Below are 16,382 nucleotides of genomic sequence, written 5' to 3' on the forward strand. Positions count from 1 at the left end.
CAGCAGATTCAAAAAGCAATCTTTAAGGTCAACATGAAAGTCCCTATTTACTTTCTTACTGCACATTTGTTTCAAGGTCTTATTAAGCACAATACATCAGTACAAATTATTCCAAATAATAAAAAAAAACAGTTTGTCTTTGCAATCTTTTATCAAAATGTAATAACTTGCTCCACTTCTGAATCAACTTTCCTTTTCGGCTGAAGTCACAAATCTTTCTTAATTTTTTTTAACCCCTCCAACTAACTGGCTCCATTCTGGTATAACGCCCTCATTTCACAATCAAATCAATTCCTGATGCATAAGAGTCCATTTTAGATTTTTCTCACTGAATAGCCTGTTCGCTTTGAAAAAATGTCAGATTACAGAAGTAACATGGGTTGAGAATGACATTTCACATTAGGGCTGTCAACATAATAAATAAAAAGATTTTGTTGGTTCATATTCTCAAATGTTACGTAAAAAGTAAAACGAGGGGGCAAAACGCTTTAATAGACAGTTCTATGTTAACATAGTGTTGCACTGGTGCAACAGTAATACTCCAGACTCATGTTTCATAATAACGGCGATACCACTGTGTTTTTTATTCATAACAGTTGTATGTACAGTAGGAATATTCCCACATAGTAGTGGTATTCGGCTGAACTCAGTGATGAAGCGGCTCGGCCTATGAGCCCAGGCCAGGGGCTGTTCAAACAGAAGAAGCACAACAGAATGGAACAGAACGTTAGGATCTGGAGACACACATTTCCAAATTTAAGTCCTTTCCTGATGAAATCCCATTACTTAATCTGGGAAATGCTGATAAGAGAACAAGACTCAACAGCCAAAAACCTAAGGGGCTGTTTACAACTAACACTTCTGCAACCATCCAGTTTACCATTTGTTTATGTAAACATGCACTAAACGAACGTCTTGTTTATTAATTGTCTTGTGCAGGAGTGCTGTGTTTTTTAGATGCCGTGTCAAGTTAAAAAGAACTTCAACCTTTAAATATAGCCGCAAGCGACAATCATCGGGTCCAAACACGTATGGCCAGGACATGGCCAAAATAATTAAATTGGACACAACAGATCCTGTGGATGCTGTGGACACAGCTGTTTTGTGTAATAATTCTTGCAAAAGATTTTTAAACACAGTTGCAAAATTTGAATTTTATTAGAATGACAACAGAATGGCAATAGAAAATAATATTTTTATTTGCTGTTGACAAGAGGAAATTGATTAAATTTAGCACATGTCCTCAGACTATCCTGGTCTGTATATGTTTTAAGTTTTGTCATGTTTGGACCTTGTGCACACAAATAAAGGCATAGTAGTTGTTTCAGTTTAAACCCAAATAATTAATTGGCTTATATCTTCTGAAGGATTTGACATATAAAAAATCTGAAACTTTTTTCTGTCAGGATAGTCCCTAGATGGTACGTACAAATTTTCGAGCCAATCGGACAAACGGCCTACGAGGAGTTTGCAAAAGTAGGTTTTTCAGAAAATTAAAAATGCTGGAAAATTTTTGGAGAGAAAATAAAATCAGAGATATATATGTTGTGTTAGTCATGACTCAAGGAATCAGAGAAAATAAGAATTTTGATTCTAGCCCATATAGATAAGAAGTTATTAGCACAAAGGCAAATTATAGTGCCACCTAGTGGAAGATTTTAACCAAATTTGGTATACAGCCTAATTTTGGCGACCTGTAAGTGCACCATAAATTTCATAATGATAGGCCATTCTCAACGCAAGTTATTAACTGCTGAAATTTGATTGGCTGCTGGTGTTAATTTTAGTTGATTTGTTGAATTGTTTTTGTAAGGATATGTTAGCAAATGAAAAAATGATGAACCAAAGATGGTGCATGCCAATTCTCAAATTTTTCATTCAAACGGTTGCAGAGTAATATAAGGAATTTTTAGCTGTAGTGCCCCCCAATTGGATGAAACATTGCATGCATCCTCAAAATGGTCTGATATCAAAGTTCAGAAGATATAGTAAATTTGGGCCACGCCCAAAGAATGTATGCTAACTTATATCTTCTAAACGATCTGACAAATAAAAAAATCAGATTATTTTTTTTTTTTTTGTCAGGACGGTCCCTAGATGATGCGTGCACAATTTCGAGCTAATCAGACAAAGGGCCTAGGAGGAGTTCGCAAAAGTAGGATTTTTAGAATATTTAAAATGGCGGAAACTTTTTCGGGGTGGAAATGATGTCGGAGATACTGTACATATACAGTATATGTGTATGTGTGTGTGTATATATATATATATATATATATATATATATATATATATATACACACACACACACACACACACACATACAGTTGCAATCAAAATTATTCAATCCCCCAAGACAGTAAGGATTTACAAAGGTAAGCTTTTCTGATGACCCAGAATTTTTAAACTTTACATCTATGAGTTGAGTGACACATTCAAAGTCATAGTGTGAATATATAACCTAATATATGTAAATAGCAGGATTTTTTTTTAAATACAGCCATGTCATAATTATTCAACCCCTATTGCATGTAGCTGTTTCTTAAATATGTAAGGCTACACAAGTAATTGTTTTAAAACAAAATTAAGTCATCAATCTGCACTGGCACTTATTTAAGTTTTAAAATTTAAGTTTAGCGATGTAAGCAAACATTTATTTCTATGCAACAAATGCAATTAAAAATAATCTGTCTCAAAGGCTAATAGAGGAGATTATTTCATTACACAAGAAAGGTCATGGCTAAAAGTACATTTCCAAGGCATTTCAATTTCCAGTAGACAAAGTTGGCAGCACCATTCATACATTTTTTAAATATGGTACAACAGCAACCTTCTTGGGTGTGGAAGAAAGCAAAACTTCACCAAGGGAAATGTTGACTTAAATATTCAAGAAGTAATTAGGAAAGACCTATGGAGTCCTGGAAGAAGGTTTTATAGACGTATGACACTAAACTGAATATGAGTTTTAGACCCATCGGTCAGCAGTACATCTGGAGTAAGATGACAAGGTGATGACAAGAACGACACCATCCCCATAGTCAAGCATGTAGGTGGGTCAGTCCTGTTATGGGGGCATTTTGCGGCTGCAGGAAACAGCTATCCTGACTATGTGACTGACACCATGGATTCTTTCAGGTATCAGGCCATTTTGGCATGACAAATGTGATGCCTTCAGTGTGTAAATTGAAGCTTGGTGATCACTGGACTTTCCAGCAAGACAATAACACCAAGGATACATCCAAGCTGTCCAAAATCTGGTTCAGGGATAGGTCGTGGAATGTCCTTAAATGGCCCTTTCAGTCCATCATTAAAATCCCATTTCAAACCTTTGTTGGAATTTCAAGGAAGCAGTGGCAGCACAGAAACCAAAGAATGTCAATGAGCTAGAAGCTTTTGCCCATGAGAAATGTGTAAGAATTCTAATAGAGAGGTGTCCGAAGCCTGAGAACACTTACCTGAAACATTTATTTGCTGTTTTTAAGGATGCTCCACAAATGATTGACTTTGGGGGTTGAATATTTTTGACATGACATTTATGGAGAGAATTAGTTTTTTTTTTTTTTTAAAATTTGGGTAAACTGAACTCTTTGTTCTCAAAATCACTCAGATGTGTATTAAAAACTTACTTTGACTGTTTACTGAGGTTTTAGTTGATGTGTTTTAATTCACATCACCAGAATGTATTGCTGGTCAGGGGGGTTGAATAATTTTGATTGCAACTAATACACACACACACACACACACACACACACACACACACACACACACAGGCGGCCACATATTTGGAAGAAATGTACAGATTTTGCTCTTATGGAAAGAAATTGATACTTTTATTCACCAAAGTGGCATTCAACTGATCACAATATATAGTCAGGACATTAATAACGTGAAAAATTACTATTACAATTTGAAAAAAAAATCTTCATAAACTACTTCAAAGAGTTCTCATCAAAAAATCCTCCATGTGCAGCAAGGACAGCTTTGCAGATCCTTGGCATTCTAGCTGTCAGTTTGTCCAGATACTCGGGTGACATTTCATCCCACGCTTCCTGTAGCACTTGCGGAAGTAAAACACTCTACCCACCAAGTACTGACTAAGCTCAACGAGCAAGATGATACATAGGCTTTTCTCCATACCTTTTTTTTTCTCTCCCAATTTGGAATGCCCAATTCCCAATGTGCTTTTAAGTCCTCGTGGTCGCGTAGTGATTCGCCTCAGTCCGGGTTGCGGAGGACGAATCCCAGTTGCCTCCGCGTCTGAGATCGTCAACCCACGCATCTTATCATGTGGCTTGATAAGCGCATTGCCACGGAGACATAGCGCGTGTGTAGGCTTCACGCCATCCACCGCGGCAACCATGCTCAACTCACTACGCGCCCCACCGAGAACAAACCACTTTATAGTGATCACGAGGAGGTTACCCCATGTGACTCTACTCTCCCTAGCAACCGGGCCAATTTGATTGCTTAGAAGACCTGGCTGGATTCACTCAGCACGCCCTGGAATTCGAACTAGCGAACTCCAGGCATGGTAGCCAGCGTCTTTACCACTGAGCTACCCAGGCCCCTTTTCTCCATACCTTTGAGGTGGTAGCCACCCGGGAGGTCTGGCCATGAGGGGACTGGTCTGCTATCTTGGCACCCTTCCTTATGGGGGAGGCACAGCAGGTCTATTATTCCCTTCTGCTGAAGCCTCCTGCGATGTCCTCAAAGCGGAGATCTTAGTTCAGGCGGGACTGTCTTTGGTGTGCGCCGCTCAGAAGTTCCATGAATGGATGTACGATCCCTAGGTTCCGATTCGGGTCCAGGCCGCACAGCTTGCACGTCTCGTTGAACTGTGGCTCTTAGCTGGAAAACCTGGCCCAGAAAGAGTAGCAGAGAAGATAACCATGGATAAGTTATTGAGATCTCTGCAGTGCCCCGTCTGCTGGGCCGTTGGAATGAAGACCCCTCCACGATTTCTGAGTTGGTCGAAGCAGTGGAGCTGTCGGAGGCAGCGATCTGAGTGGTCAAGGAACTACCATGGATGGATACCTGGGGGCCCGAAACACCAGCCAACAGACACAAGACCGATTCCACTGGCCAGGACTGGACGGAGAGGTAAAGAGGTTCTGCCAGTGATGCAAAATGTGTCAGAGATCTACCCCGCAGCGACCATCTCCAAGCCCACTCATCCCGTTGCCCATCATCGAGGTGCCTTTTGAGCATGCCGGCATGGACCTAGTAGGACCATTGCCAAAGTCGGCCTGGGGTCATGTGCCAACTCCAAGTTCCTGGCTATGTGGCAGAGCCCCTATACAGCAGTCGAACTTTTGGGCCTAGTTAACTACAGAGTCTGGCAGCCAGGCCGCCGAAGGGATGAGCAGATCTACCATGTGAACCTCCTAAAGAAGTGGATCGATCCGGGACCCCACCGACTCACTGCTATGGCTACAGGAACACCTCCTGTGTTGGCGCTTGGTGAACACTTCGTGCCAGATCAAAGACAGGATCTTAAACATCTCCTCCAGGAGTTTGCGGATGTGTTCTCTGAGGTCCCGGGTCAGACTCATGTCATCTCCCACGACATACACACCCACACCAATACCACCGTCAGGCAGCAGCCCTACCTGGTACCTGAGGCTCGGAGACAGGCTATTGAGGGAGAAGTGCAGAGGATGCTCAAGCTTGCCGTTATCAAGGAATCCCACAGTTCCTGGTCCAGCCCCATCGTAATGGTTCCCAAGCCTGATGGGACCTTCCGGTTTTGCAATGATTTCCGGAAGCTGATTGAAGTCTCCACGTTCGACGGATATCCCATGCCTCGGGTTGATGAACTCATCGAGCAGCTGGGAAGGCCCATTTTATCTCCACTCTGGACCTCTCTAAAGGCTACTGGCAGGTTCCCCTCACCACCGCTGCCAAGGAAAAGACAGCCTTCAGTACTCCTAGTGGGCTGGACTGGCAGTACCGAGTCCTTCCTTTCAGCTTACATGGGCCCCCACTACTTTCCAGAGAATGATGGATGTCATCCTCTGACCTCATCAAGACTACGCTGCCACTTACCTGGACGATATCGTCATCCATGCTGAGAGCTGGGAGGGACATCTCCCCCACCTCCGGAAGGTGCTAACTGAGCTAAGGCGGGCTGGGTTGACAGCCAACCCAAAGAAATGTCACCTCGGCCTCACAGAAGCACGGTACCTGGGCTATCGGATCGGAGGTTTGGCTGGGTATTACTGCTGTTTTATACCTCACTTCTCCTCTCTAGCTTGTCCCTTTACAGACCTGACCAAGAGAGGACAGCCTGAGAAGACCCACTGGTTGGCTACAGCAGAGAAAGCATTTCCATCCCTGAAGCAAGCCCTTAGCTCAGAACCAGTCCTGCATGCTCCAGATTTCTCTCTACCATTTCTGTTACAGATGGACATGTCAGAGTCCGACCTCGGAGCTGTCCTTTCCCAAGTGTTCCAAGGCGAGGAACATCCCATCCTGTTCTTAAGTCGAAAACTCTTGCTTGTGGAAACCAGATATGCAGTCGTGGAACGAGAGGCCTTGGCCATCAAGTGGGTGGTCCTGGAACTGTGCTATTACCTCTTCGGCCGATCCTTCACCATGGTTACGGACCATGCCCCTCTGCAGTGGATGGCAAAAGCAAAAGGGCCGAATGCCAGAGTGAACTGTATATAGATCTTTATTAATGACCTTTTAATGAACTGATGTTCTCAACAATAATGTAAGTAGGTCATTAATAGAGATCTATATACAGGCTACTGAAAGTCTACTGAATGTTTGTTGAAACACTGTTTACTAGCTATAGCAAGTCAGTCGATAAGCTGTTATTTTGCTGTTGTTATACAGGCTATTGATAGTCTACTGAATGTTTGTTGAAACACTGTTTACTAGCTATAGCAAGCCAGTTGATAAGTCACTTTTAGTCAGTTAAATATCTACTTGGGACCATCAAAATAAAGTGTTACCCAGGGCATGCTGAGTGACTTCAGCCAGGTCTCCTAAGCAACCAAATTGGCCCGGTTGCTAGGGAGGGTAGAGTCACATGAGGTAAACTCCTCGTGGTCACTATAATGTGGTTCGTTCTCGGTGGGGCGCGTGAGTTGAGCGTGGTTGCCGCAGTGGATGGCGTGACGCCTCCACACGCGCTATGTCTCCGTGGCAACGCGCTCAAAAAGCCACGTGATAAGATGCGCAGGTTGACGGTCTCAGACACGGAGGCAACTGGGATTCGTCCTCCGCCACCCGGACTGAGGCAAATCACTACGCGACCACGAGGACTTAAAAAGAACATTGGGAATTGGGCATTCCAAATTGGGAGAAAAAGGGGAAAAAAATCAGAAAAAAATTAAGTGTTACCAATAAAAATGTCAGCTTGAAATTGCAGCCTATTTGTCTGATTTCCAAACATATTTTTCAGGTAACAAGCAGACATGGGATTAAACAAAAAAGCTAATGCACTGTCATTACATAATATCTGTGTGTGTGAGCTATTTTTCCATTACTGCTTTTGAGTCTAGTCTACTTAACTGATCTAGCCATCTTCCTTCCCACTACCCTTTTGCCTAATTGCTTTACCTGAGCCTGAATTCACACATTTTCTGTTGCAGTCCTAATACTGGAAACTGGGGCATGATATTGTAAAGTTCTACCAGGTCTAGGTCACTCATTCACACAATGATCTCTTTGAAATAAAAATCTTCATTAGGGCATATTGATTTCCAATCAGCAGTCACAGTGAAGACATCAAACAGTAGACTTCATATCATCCAGTATAGTGGGGGTAATATAATGTCAGTGGGGAACTGTGGAGTCTTAAAGGCTTTTCAACAAAGCATACAATGACTTGAGTGAAATCACATCTGTCCTGAATGAGGGACTGAATTAGAGATGTGTATTTGTTAGATTGGTGCCTAAGTGTTACTGATAGGAGCTAGTATGTTAAATCCCATCAGTGAAGGAGACATACAAACTCTGTTTTCAGCTGTTCAAGAATCAAACAGAACCTCCATTTTAGTGATCAAAAAAAGATTTGAATTTCAATGCTTCAAATGGAACTTCAGCTTCTGAATATGACAAAACTGTTCTAATACTTGCATGAACCCGCAAACATTCTGAATGCAGCCTAAGAATAGACAATATTGTAAAAAAACAATGATCCAAATTTAGTGACCCAACTGCAGGTTACTTTTATTGATGACATAATCAAGACAAGATTTAGTCTGCCTCCGATTTGAGATCCAGATTTTTAGATTCAGAACCAAACTCTTCATAATTAAAGATAAAAACTGATTGATTTTAGATGTAAATATAAATCCTCATGCACAACTAAAACTACATCAAATGTAACATCCCTGTAGACCCAAACAGTGAATTTTGGCAGAGGTGCCACTGGGACTCTTGGCATCCATCAGCCACACTCTGAACCAGCCATGCTTCTATCACACTACAGCAAGCTACGTATAAAAATAATTAGGGGTTAGGCAGAGTTCTCTTTTAACTCAACCCACTTTCTGTGGGATAATCGTATACAGATGCAATATCCTTTTCCTTTAAAAGGATTGTGGTGATGTGGGCGTGTCCGTGCGATGTCTGAGGAGAGCGAGGCCAGGAGAGGATAAACGGTAAGGCTTGACACCTGTGGGAAATTATCTCTAACAGCTGTTCTGTGTTACAGTGAGACTGCCGGAGGAGGGAGAGGGATGCATGCAGCAGTGATCGTGTGCACATTTAATGTTATGCTGAAAAGCAGATCTTTGTGTGTGTAACACTGAAAAGTGTGATAATAAAACTTATGTTGGATTGTTTATCCGGCTCCTGCTTCCTCCTTCACGAGAGAATGCGTGAACTATTACAGTGGTGCCGAAACACAGAAATTAGGAGGAAGAAAATGCCGTCATGGAGTTCTTGCCACTGGCCGAAGTGTTCAAGACACTTGCCAGCATCCACAAACGCCCAACATCAGTTTCTGCTTGAGCTGCGTATGGAACAGGAGCAATGGTTCCAGGCGCTCTTCCAGGCTCAAGTGAGAACCATCAGGTGCTATGGAGCTTGGTACACTAGGAGGGGTCCTCAGCTACGACCCCAGACCTACCCATGGCCGTGTCGCATGTCACCCTGACCAAGATGGGACCCCAGGACAACCCAGAGGCTTTTATCAAGCCCTTCAAGTGGATGGCCGAAGCCTGGAAGTGGCCGAGCACCCAGTGGACAGCACGCCTACTGCCACTGTTGTCCAGGGAAGCCCAACTCACGGCCTAACAACTTCCTGCGGCCAACTGTGTACAAAGATCTGAAGAAAGCCATCCTGCAATGGGTTGGCCGAAGCCCATAGTAACAACGCCAACACTTCCGCTCGCTGACACTCAGCCGACCCCAAAACCGGTTCCCCGGTAATGTAGACCTTTCCCTCTCCACTCTCCCCCAAAAGCTGGTGAATCTACTCTCGCAGGTATGGGTGTGAAGTCTGGGCTAGTCTGCTGGAGCTGCAGGGAGCCTGGGCACTTCCAGGACCGATGCCCCGCGATGGAGGTGGAGACATTGGTCCGGATCACCGATGCACCACAGGCCGCCCCCGATCAAGCAGAAGCGTACCAGATACCTGTGAGTATTACGGGGGATACATACAAAGCCGTGAAATCAGGTTGTAATCAAACCTCCATTCACCAAAGCCTGGTTCAGTCCGAGGCTTTGGATACAGGCTGACGGGTGAAGGTAATGTGTGTGCACGGGGATATTCAAACTCAGCTGTTGGTACTGAAGAGCTGTCGGGAAATGCTATTCCAGACAGCTCATTATAATCCGATGGTGGGTCACTTAGGGCAGAAAAAGACACTAAACCATCTAATGGCCCGTTTCTATTGGCCAGGCATTCGCAGGGATGTTCACAGGTGGTGTGCGGCATGCCGTGAATGTCAGCTGGTGAATCCGCCGGCCACTCCAAGAGCACAATTGCGCCACCTTCAATTAATCGAGGTCCCCTTCGAAAGAATTGGTATGGACCTCGTCAGGCCATTACAGTGAACGGCACGCAGGCATCACTTTGTGTTAGTTCTGGTGGAATACGCAACGCGATATCTGGAAGCAGTGCCTCTGCGCAACATTTCAGCGCGAAGTGTTGCGGAGGCACCCTTCAGAATAATCTCCCGAGTGGGGATTCCGAAAGAAATCCTCACTGATCAGGGCACTACGTTTATGTCATGTTCACTATGCAAACTGTATGAATTATTGTGGATTAAATCGATTCAGACCAGCATTTACCACCCCCAAACGGATGGCTTGGTCAAATGATTTAACCAGACCCTAAAGAATATAATTCGTAAGTTTGTGCACAAAGACACTCAAAACTGGGACAAGTGGCTCGAGCCCCTATTATTTGCAGTACGAGAGGACCTGCAAGCCTCCACAGGGTTCTCTCCATTTGAATTACTGTATGGGCATGGACCGCGCGGCGTGCTCGACGTCCTATGAGAAAACTGGGAGGACGGACCTTCAAACAGCAAAAAATAAATTCAATACGTTCTTGACCTGAGAGCAAAACTCCACACGCTGGGGAAATTAACACAGGAGAATTTGCTCCAGGCTCAAGAACATCAAAGCCGGCTGTATAATAGGGGTACTACTGGATGCTTTTTTGGTTTTGGCACCATTCGGAGTAAATGCTAGAGACTGTTGTGCGTGAGAATCCCAGCTGATCAGCAGTTACAGAAATACTCAAGCCAGCCCATCTGGCACCAACAATCATCCATGTGATTATCTAATCAGCCAATCATGTGGCAGCAGTACAGTGCATAAAATCAAGCAGATACAGGTCAGGAGCTTCAGTTAATGTTCACATCAACCATCAGAATGGGGAAAAAATGTGGATCTCAGTTATTTGTACTGTGGCATGATTGTTGGTGCCAGATGTGCTGGTTTGAGTATTTCTATAACTACTGATCTCCTGGGATTTTCATACACAACAGTCTCTAGAATTTACTCTGAATGGTGCCAAAAACATCCAGTGAGTGGCAGTTCTGTGGACGGAAATGCCTAGTTGATGAGAGAGGTCAACAGAGAATGGCCAGACTGGTTAGAACTGACAAAGTCTACGGTAACTCAGATAACCGTTCTGTACAATTGTGGTGAGAAGAATAGCACCTAAGAAAGCTATTCTGAGATACAGATTGGCACTGTTTTTGTGGCTCGAGGGGGACCTACACAATATAAGGCAGGTGGTTTTAATGTTGTGGCTAATCAGTGTAGAGCACTGTAATGGAGCCAAGTCCTCTGTGTATTTTGGGCTTGTTTATAGTTAAAAGTCCCATATTATGCACCAAATTGTAAATTTTCTGTTTATTATTGGGATTTTAGTTGCAGAATAAACTGCTTTTGTCTGTGCAAATGCACACAACAGTCACACTCTGGTCTCAGAAGATTAAAATAGAATTCCATGTTGGAAATGATGCTTATGGTGATCAGGGATCCAGACTGCAACTAAAATAGTCGCAAATGTGACCAAAAATATTTGATTGTGACAATAACTTAAAATCTAGTCGCCATTGGCGCCAGTCGGGTTGTGTGCGTTCATATGCGGTTTCGTTAGATATCATATTATGAGTTATTTAATTAATCTTTAGAGCGCCGCTTTTCACCCGTTCTGTTTCTGACGAGCTGCACCGCACGCAACAACAAACCCAAAAAAAATGAAAGGGATGTGAACATTTGTGAGACAAAAGGGAATGCAAACTTATCTTCTTAACTATATATACGGTTTATTAAACCTTAAATTAATGGGTTATCAGCTGTCTTCTATGCTTTCTATGTTGTTTCTGAACAGCAATCTAAATCGAGCAATTCTGTGATTTGGAGACTAAAAACAGCCATTTGGCTCCTTAATGTTTCAGTTTAGTAGCCAATGTCTCCTAAGTCATTTTTTTGGTCTGAAGCCCTGGTGATGGAATTACATTTGTTAGATTATTAAACAACTCCTTGGTCTTGCTAAGACTAATTCATAGCAGCAAACATTTTATGTATCATGAATACATTATACAAACAATTAAATAATATTTTCACACTTTTTGCACAATTTGGCAAAATTTGAGCTTACGCCCAATGAAAATACTCTGCTCAAGTGATATTTACCTTGATTTTTCTTTGGTTTTGTCACTTGTCTCATGTTTCATCTCAAGCATGATTTTCACTGACACTTTTATTGACTTGGTTTACAAGTACATTCACTTTTTAAAACAATTTATTTGGGCCAAAACTGTTCGCTGTGGTGGAAATAACGCCTGTGGGACAGTCAAACTTTAAAAAAAATCAAAATGGGTATAAATTTTCCCACAATAAATATTGAAATGGTTTATGTTTTGTCACTCTTTGTTTATATTATCATAATTTTAAACATAATTTTAAACATAATTTGTTTTATTTATTTTTATGGTTTTTCAGTTTAATATTGAAAGTCTGGGACGGTGACACTACAACATTAAAATCAATGCATAAAAAGCATTTGAAAAATGGGCTACCAAAAATAAATAATTAAGGCATGGTATAAAAATAAATAAATAATAAATAAAAAAAAGTCAGTTTTAACGTGACCTTCATATAACGAAAAGGGGTAAAAAGTTGGGATCTGTTAAAAATCAGTCCTTGAGAAATGAAATTGCCCTAAGTTGAAGAAATATCCAGTTAATGGCATAGAGTAAAACAGACTATACAGTACATTCGGCAACATCCGACACATCTACTACTACAGTCCAGCTGAGCCTCTGGACACACCGGAGCTTTTATTTACCTGCGGGGTTTCCATGAAAACACTCTGTCTGAACTTTCCTCGTCGTATCTCCATCTCCAACGCTGAGCCCCGAGCGATAGTGGCTCTCACTGTCTGATTTCGGCAAAACATTAGCGACTCTGAAGTTGATCCTTCACTCCGAAACAGCGCTGTTTATTCTCATTGACCTGAGACGCTCTCTCTCTCAAGCAGCAGTTTGGTAATGAAACTCTCCACGTTGCAGCTGACCACCGTCATTAACACGTTCCTGCTGCTATGGTCTGTTAAGAACTACGAAAGCAAAAAATTGATGATCACAAACTGAATACTCTGCAACCTCTGCTCTAATAACGCATCAACAAGACGAGTGATTGAATTCCCAGCACAGCTGACCTGAGATCGGTACTGTATTTCTTTTTGTAATTTGTGAGCTATGTGAAACGGCGAACTCTCCCGGCAGAGAAGCTGTATATCAATAAAGCAACACATGCGTTCACTTTACCTGAAGAGTTTTGGAACAGATCCACGTAGGCCTACAGGAAACTTTTCAGACGCAGATACCTTGGCTCGAGAAAGCCACTGACAGATAGGGGGATGTCAGCTAAAGTCACTTTTTGCCAAATCATCTAGAACAGCATTAAAATACAAATATTGTTTTTGTATTGTTGTACACTGGAAGCTCCTGTCACCAAGACAAATTACTTGTATGTGTAAGCATACTTGGCAATAATGCTGATTCTGATTCTGATTCTGAAAATGTATCTGAAAATATGCACATCTTCCTGACTGCTCTTTGTTTGTTAATTGAGGTCTCTTCTATCATTTCTGTAAAAAAAATAAAAACTGTTTATGCCCAAGAGCTATTCAAATGTCAAAAGCCCCCCACCATATCATCATTGCTGTGTTCAGCTAAAATGGGCTGCTGAATCTGTATAGCACAACCATCATTCTATAATCGGTATAGCAAAACCATAACATTGCAATGCAAGAAATATATAATGGTATTACAAATGGATGTGTTAAGATGCGTGTAGTGTAGGAGGTTAAGATTGATTGATGTGGATTTGTAGGTGTTAGAATAAGACTAATATATGACATTAACAAGAATATAAATTTAAAAGGCAACTTGTCTTTCTAAAACTTGTTCAGCTATTGTTACCATTCTGTGAGAAGCTCCTTTTGTGTGTGTGTGTGTGTGTGTGTGTGTGTGTGTGTGTGTGTGTGTGTGTGTTTGTGTGTGTATGTGACTTGTGAGACAGAATAGGGTATTGTTCTGTAAGACTTTATATAGCATCAGCATTCAGCATGGCTGATAAGCAGTCTTGACCATTGTAATTTCTTTTCAATTGATTTTTCATGTGTAAATTAATTTTACTCAAAGCCTAACAGTTGAAATAAAATGGGCGTGAGTGTTTGCGAGAGTGTGTGTGAGGTGGTTGTGTGTGTATTTGAACACATTTATGGATATCACATTCATACAATACTAATTTAACACATCCAAACTTGAAATGGATTCTTACAATATTATTTGAGCAGTTTTAATTAAAGGAACCATCAAAATATCTCTTATAAGTCAGTTTATACACCGATCAGCCACAACATTAAAACCACCTGCCTAATATTGTGTAGGTCCCCTTCGTGCCACCAAAACAGCTCTGACCCGTCGATGCATGGACTTCACAAGCCCTCTGAATGTGTCCTGTGGTATCTGGCACCAAGACGTTAGCAGCAGATCCTTTAAGTCCTGTAAGTTGCGAGGTGGGGCCTCCATGGATCAGACTTGCCCAGAGCATCACACTGCATCCGCCAGCCTGCCTTCTTCCCATGGTGCATCCTGCTGCCTTCTCTTCCCCAGGTCAATGACAAACACACCCCCGGCTGTCCACATGATCTAAAAGAAAATGTGATTCATCAGACCAGGCCACCATCTTCCATTGCTCCATGGACCAGTTCTGACGCTCACGTGCCACGCTTTCGGCGATGGACAGGGCACAACATGGGCACTCTGACCGGTCTGCAGCTACGCAGACCCATTCGCAGTAAGCTGCGATGCACTACATGTTCTGACACCTTTCTATCATGGCCAGCATTAAGTTTTTCAGAAATTTGTGCTACAGTAGCTCTTCTGTGGGATTGGTCCAGATGGGCTAGCCTTTGCTCACCACGTGCATCAGTGAGCCTTTGGCGCCCATGACCCTGTTGCAGATTCACCGGTTGACCTTCCTTGGACCACTTTTGGTAGGTACTAACCACTGCATACTGGGAACACCCCACAGGACCTGCCGTTTTGGAGATACTCTGACCCAATCGTCTAGCCATCACAATTTGGCCCTTGTCAAAGTCCCTCAGATCCTTACGCTTGCCCATTTTTCCTGCTTCCAATACATGAAATTCAAGAACTGACTGTTCACTTGCGGCCTAATATATTCCACCTCTTGACAGCTGCCACTGTAACAAGTTAATAAATGTTATTCACTTCACCTGTCAGTGGTTTTAATGGTGTGGCTGATCAGTGTAAAGTGGCCCAGTTTAGCTGAAACATAGCTGCTTATTTTAGCTGATGGGGGTTTGCTAAAATGGGCCAGCAATTAAAAAGTATTTCTCATAAAATAATTAGCTTGCTTTGCTAATCAGATTTATAGAGTTCATTATTACATAATTTATGATCCCTTACATTTAGATGTTCAAAAGTTGCTTATATATAAGCCTTTGTAAAATTATTTGCCCTGCCTACCTTAACAAACTCAGACCAATGAAAACAGCTGAAACATTTCAAGTACTATTGTGGCAACTGTTTTAAATAGTTTACAGTGATTGGATATTGAATCTTAAAAAACTATGATACTCCAACCTTATCTGGCCCATCTAACCTGATAGTCCACTTTAGCTGACATCACCCTAAGAACATACAAAAATTAAAAATCCTCTGCATGTGATTGAGAACACCAAGTTAGCAAAATACAAAATATAAAATTTGGGACTGGATTAAACAAAACCTCGCCCAGTTTAAGATTTTGAGAAGTCCTGGATAGGGGCACCCTTCAGGGTTGCCCTCTTTCCCCATTATTGTTCTGTCTTGCCCTGGAACCGCAATAAGAAAGTGGATGATTTTCCAGGGGTGACGGCGGGAGGCGTGGCGCATAAGCTTCTGCTTTATGCAGATGATATCTTATTATTCGTCTCTGACCCTACTAAATCTATGCCTTGCCTCCACAGAATTATTCATTCCTTTTCCAAATTCTCAGGATACAAAGTCAACTGGTCTAAATCTGAAGCTTTGGCTCTGACAGCGTACTGTCCAGTAACGGCCTTCCAGCCAGGTGCCTTCCAGTGGCCCAAACAGGGCATTAAATATTTGGGCATTTTATTCCCAAAAAATATGTCTGATTTAGTCAGAGTTAATTTTGACCCTTTAATAAAAAGATTTTCGAGCGATGTAGACAGGTGGGCTTCATTACATTTATTGGTGATTGGGAAGGTTAATGTTATTAAAATGAACTGTATTCCAAAATGTAACTACCTGCTACAGTCTCTCCCGGTAGATGTCCCCCTTTCTTATTTCAAGCAATTTGAGAGCATAGCGAAGTCTTTCATTTGGAGTGGTAAGCGCCCCAGATTACATTTCAATAAGTTACAC

General features: G+C 42.2%; 1 protein-coding gene across 3 annotated transcripts in view; it reads right to left on the reverse strand.

Moving 5' to 3' along the window:
- The window catches only part of LOC127424551 (rhotekin-like), a 118,859-nt gene extending 105,982 nt beyond the window's left edge, over window positions 1-12,877 (reverse strand). For all 3 annotated transcript variants that reach the window (XM_051669900.1, XM_051669940.1, XM_051669942.1), the window contains exon 1: window positions 12,767-12,877. In XM_051669900.1, coding sequence (XP_051525860.1) covers window positions 12,767-12,877 — 111 coding nt within the window. The remainder of the gene's footprint in view (window positions 1-12,766) is intronic.
- Window positions 12,878-16,382: the final 3,505 nt, after the last annotated feature.

This window comes from Myxocyprinus asiaticus, chromosome 3 (genome assembly GCF_019703515.2).
Source record: "Myxocyprinus asiaticus isolate MX2 ecotype Aquarium Trade chromosome 3, UBuf_Myxa_2, whole genome shotgun sequence".
Lineage (NCBI taxonomy): Eukaryota > Metazoa > Chordata > Actinopteri > Cypriniformes > Catostomidae > Myxocyprinus > Myxocyprinus asiaticus.